At 36.4% G+C, this 3,992-nt stretch overlaps 1 protein-coding gene across 1 annotated transcript; it reads left to right on the forward strand.

Annotated features, from left to right (window-relative positions):
• Positions 1 to 215: 215 nt before the first annotated feature.
• Positions 216 to 1,690, forward strand: LOC133296879 (E3 ubiquitin-protein ligase RSL1-like). The gene is made up of 3 exons (XM_061495924.1): positions 216 to 832; positions 914 to 984; positions 1,644 to 1,690. Exons 1-3 carry the CDS (start codon positions 216 to 218, stop codon positions 1,688 to 1,690), a joined length of 735 nt encoding a protein of 244 aa, XP_061351908.1.
• The last annotated feature ends 2,302 nt before the right edge of the window (positions 1,691 to 3,992 follow it).

Consider the following 3,992-nt stretch of genomic DNA (forward strand, 5'->3'; position numbering starts at 1 on the left):
TTTCTTTCAACAATATCGACTACTAAAATTGTCTGAAAGAAGATAGAGATAGATATAACAATTTGAAGGACATGAGGCTATGCCTCATTGCCTGAAAAATAGATATAATAACTAAAAAGGATTCAACAAAATAAGAAACTGTCACATACATTTTAAATTAAGGTTTGGATAAAACCTAACATACTGTCACACAAACCAGTTTGTTTTCTAGTTTCATGGGTAACTCACTGCAACCTCATGGACATGGGGAGGCCAATAAGGCCATTGACCTTCAAGCACAGGTTACAGAGCCAACATGTGACATTTGCTTCGAGCCCTTTTCTCTAGACAAGCGTTTCAACAACCACAACCACTGTGTGCACCCCTTTTGCTTGGACTGCATAGCCAGATACATAGAAATTAAGGTAGAGGAGAACATAGGGAACATTCCATGTCCTGCCTTGAACTGCAAGCAACTGTTAGACCCTGTGTTTTGCAGGTCAATCATCTCCAAGCAATTGTTTGATAAATGGTTGGATGCTCTTTGCAATTCAGCAATTTTAGAGGTTCAAGACCGATCATATTGCCCTTATCAAGCATGCTCAGTTTTGGTTATCAATGAGTGCAAAGCCAAGTATGTGAAGAAAGTCCAATGCCCCAATTGCAAGCAATACTTCTGCTTCAAGTGTCAGATTCCTTGGCATGCAGGGTATAGGTGCAAGGAGAGTGGACAGCTCAGGGATAAGAATGATGTTGAGTTTGGACAACTCATGGAGAGAAAAAGATGGTTTAGATGCTATAAATGTGGTCAATGTGTTGAGCGTGTTGGAGGTTGCAAAATTGTTCATTGCAGGTTATCTTGTTGCCCAGTTTTTCATATTCTCCTTTGTGTTTTTTGTTTAGTGACTGACATATTATTCGTTGTCCAATGCAGATGCGGTGCCTTCTCTTGCCACGCATGTGAAGAACCAGCTCACTTGGGTGCTTGCCACAACCAGAACATCTGTCAATTTATATGTTCTCTTCTACCATTACTCATAACGTTTGTGATCTTAGTAGGGTTAAATTATATTGAGCTTATATTCTACATTCTGAACTCCCCATAGACATTAATAAATGTTTTCTTTTTCTTTTTTTTTTGAATACAATAAGTCATGTTTTCTTATCTGAACTTATCTATGATTGTAATATATGGGAGTTTGGATAGTATCATAATAAGAGTAGTTTATGATTCATGTTGACTCTAATAAAGTCAGCCATATTACATATTTGTAGATGATTTCTGCCTAAAGTTATTTTATCAAGTTTGGATGATTACCAAAAATATTTTATTACTCTCATGTTAAAGGAGATAAGTTTTCTCATGTCATAAAAATAAACTTGTGGGCTCCACCACCTGAAAAATAAAAATAAAAGAAAAGAAAAAAAGTGACAGTTATCAAAGGGTGTGTAGGAAAGAAATTTATCACATGTAATATAAGAGTAATTTTTCTCTTACCAAAAGATACAAACCCCGGGAATGAGTATAATCAAATCACCAGATATTTGGTTTCGGCTTTTATAAACTGAGACGTTTTGAACATCGGGTTCAAACATTAGTTAGAAACAGCTGCTGCTGAACAAAGTTTCACATCCTCGTTGTTTTTTTTTTGCTTAACTTTCAGACTTTCCTTATGAGAAGAAACGATCAAGCTCAAACTTGTTGCAATGAGAGGATCTCCCTTCAGCATCATCAGTAGCCCCACCAAATGAAATATTTAGTTCCCTACAATCCAAAGCCAATAATAAATCAGATGACCATCAGGCCAAAGAAAAAAAAAATGCTTAATATACACTATCACATCAAATTATTATCTAATGACCACGGTCATCTTTAACTAGGGAACTGCTATTTGGAAACAACATCCACAGATGGGTACTATAGAACTACTTATACCTGAAACATTCGCATGCATATAATCAGTCATTATCTCATTATCATTTTTCATTTTTAATTAGTGAGCTGCTATTTGCAAACAACATGCAACGATTGGTACCATACAAGCTACATAAATGGATTCATTCATTCATGCTAATGATCAATTCATAACAAGCTCATATCATAAGGCAGAGGAGTAACTAGCCTCTAAATGACTAATTGACTAATCAGCAAGACATGCATGCTATCCAGAAACTACATTAATTATTAACAGCAATTTTTATTTTTTTTGGTACATAAAAAGGGCTAAAGCCCTTATTAACAGCAATTCTTTCCTTGTAATCTGATACTCAAAACTGGCAACGGTCATACGCTTTTTCACGCCCTGAACATATTCAAAATTGTCTCACAGTGATTGCCGATTGCCCTGGGAAAAAAAAAGTAGAACTTTGTAAGACAAATTCAGGATTACTGTTTTGACAAGTAACAGGAAAAGAAAAGGAAGAAAATAGCAATCAAAGAACAGAAAAATGATGAAGGACTAAGGGAATTATAATCATAAATTGGGTTACTTACTCATAACACTACTATTACACAAACGTCGTTCACACTACTACTATAGCACCTGTGCTGGAGCAATGATATTTTATATTTTGCTTGTGACGTTTATTCCAGGGGCTAGGATGTGTCTTTAATTAGGATATCAAGGGAATAAAAGTTTATTCCAGCTTTAAAAAAAATAATAAACAAATTTCATCTATGTTCCCTTTTTGGGCTGGGATTCGATCTCTTTCACCCATCCTTTTCTTCTGAACCTCGAGTGCTATAGCTTATTGCTACATCAAAAACCTATATTCATAAACTACTATACTAACACTAATTCACCCTTAATCCTTTAATAGAGTTGTTCTTGATACTGGGCACTTATAACAGGTTTTACACATTAGCCCCTTACATATCTGATGCCAAGTGCTTTGCAATTATTACAATAGTTGCAGTCCCCAAATGTTAAGGCACAAACAAGATTCATCACGTTCAGGACCCATACGCAAGCAAATCCAACAAATGACAGTATGAACTCAGCAACCAAGGTTTGGGCAAAATTAGCCATGGAGTATCCATTTGACTTCTTACAGAAAATTTTCAAAACCTACCATAGGCTGCGCTGGAGTGTCTAGAAATCTGAACCTCCTATACTGATCATTGGCTATACTAAAAAAGATAAGTGTTATTTTTTGTAATAGTGGTCATCAGCCTTCATTCTTTAATATTGGAAAATGTTAATGTAGTTCTTCACTAATTAAAAAATTGACTTTAAAAAAAGTACAGAGATTTTTTTTTTTTTTTTGGTAAAAATGGAGGGCCTAGCCCAGAAATACTATATAGAAAGCTTAAGCATGTTCACAGAAACATGCTCCAACAAAAATTCTTTACAAAGCTCATTCCAAAAAGGAAGAATACTAGTGGGAGGAGAGTGAAAAAACACCAACTCTCCTTCCCTACTATTGAAACCTAATTTAGCTAAACTGTCAGCACAGCAATTCAAATGCCTTGGAATAAATTCCAGTTTAACTTGGTCGAAACCATGGATCTCTTTTAACAGTCTCTGCACCAAGGGGGAGGATGAAATCAGACCAGCCTTAGGATCACAGCAGAGAAGTGCTTCTTTGCTGTCACTGCTTCTTGGCATCTCATTTGATGGAGGAGAATCTGTACTGGAAGATATTGTTTCAGCAGGTTCAGAGGTGGGGTCTTGAGAGGGATTTTCATTTGTGGGACTGTTTATGGGAATAGGTAAGGCTGGATTAGGAGTCAACTGGATTTCTGCTTCTCCAATATGGTGAATCTTCCCCTGGTAAAGAGAAGAAGTGACTCCCCCTGAATAGTAAGCCTCGGTTTCATGGAAGGAGACTTCGAGAGTAACATGCATTTTATGAGTTTTTGGATCATAGCAACGGTATCCTTTTTTGAGATCCGAATAACCTACAAAAATGCATTTGCGGGCACAAGGGTCAAGTTTATTTCGTAGGGGTTTGCGAATGTGGACATAAGTGGTACATCCAAATATTCTAGGCTCAAGATTCAGAGTATGGGG

This window comes from Gastrolobium bilobum, unplaced genomic scaffold (assembly GCF_033153095.1).
Source record: "Gastrolobium bilobum isolate Gb01-03AN ecotype WA unplaced genomic scaffold, APGP_CSIRO_Gbil_v1 utg23298, whole genome shotgun sequence".
In the NCBI taxonomy this organism is placed as follows: Eukaryota; Viridiplantae; Streptophyta; class Magnoliopsida; order Fabales; family Fabaceae; genus Gastrolobium; species Gastrolobium bilobum.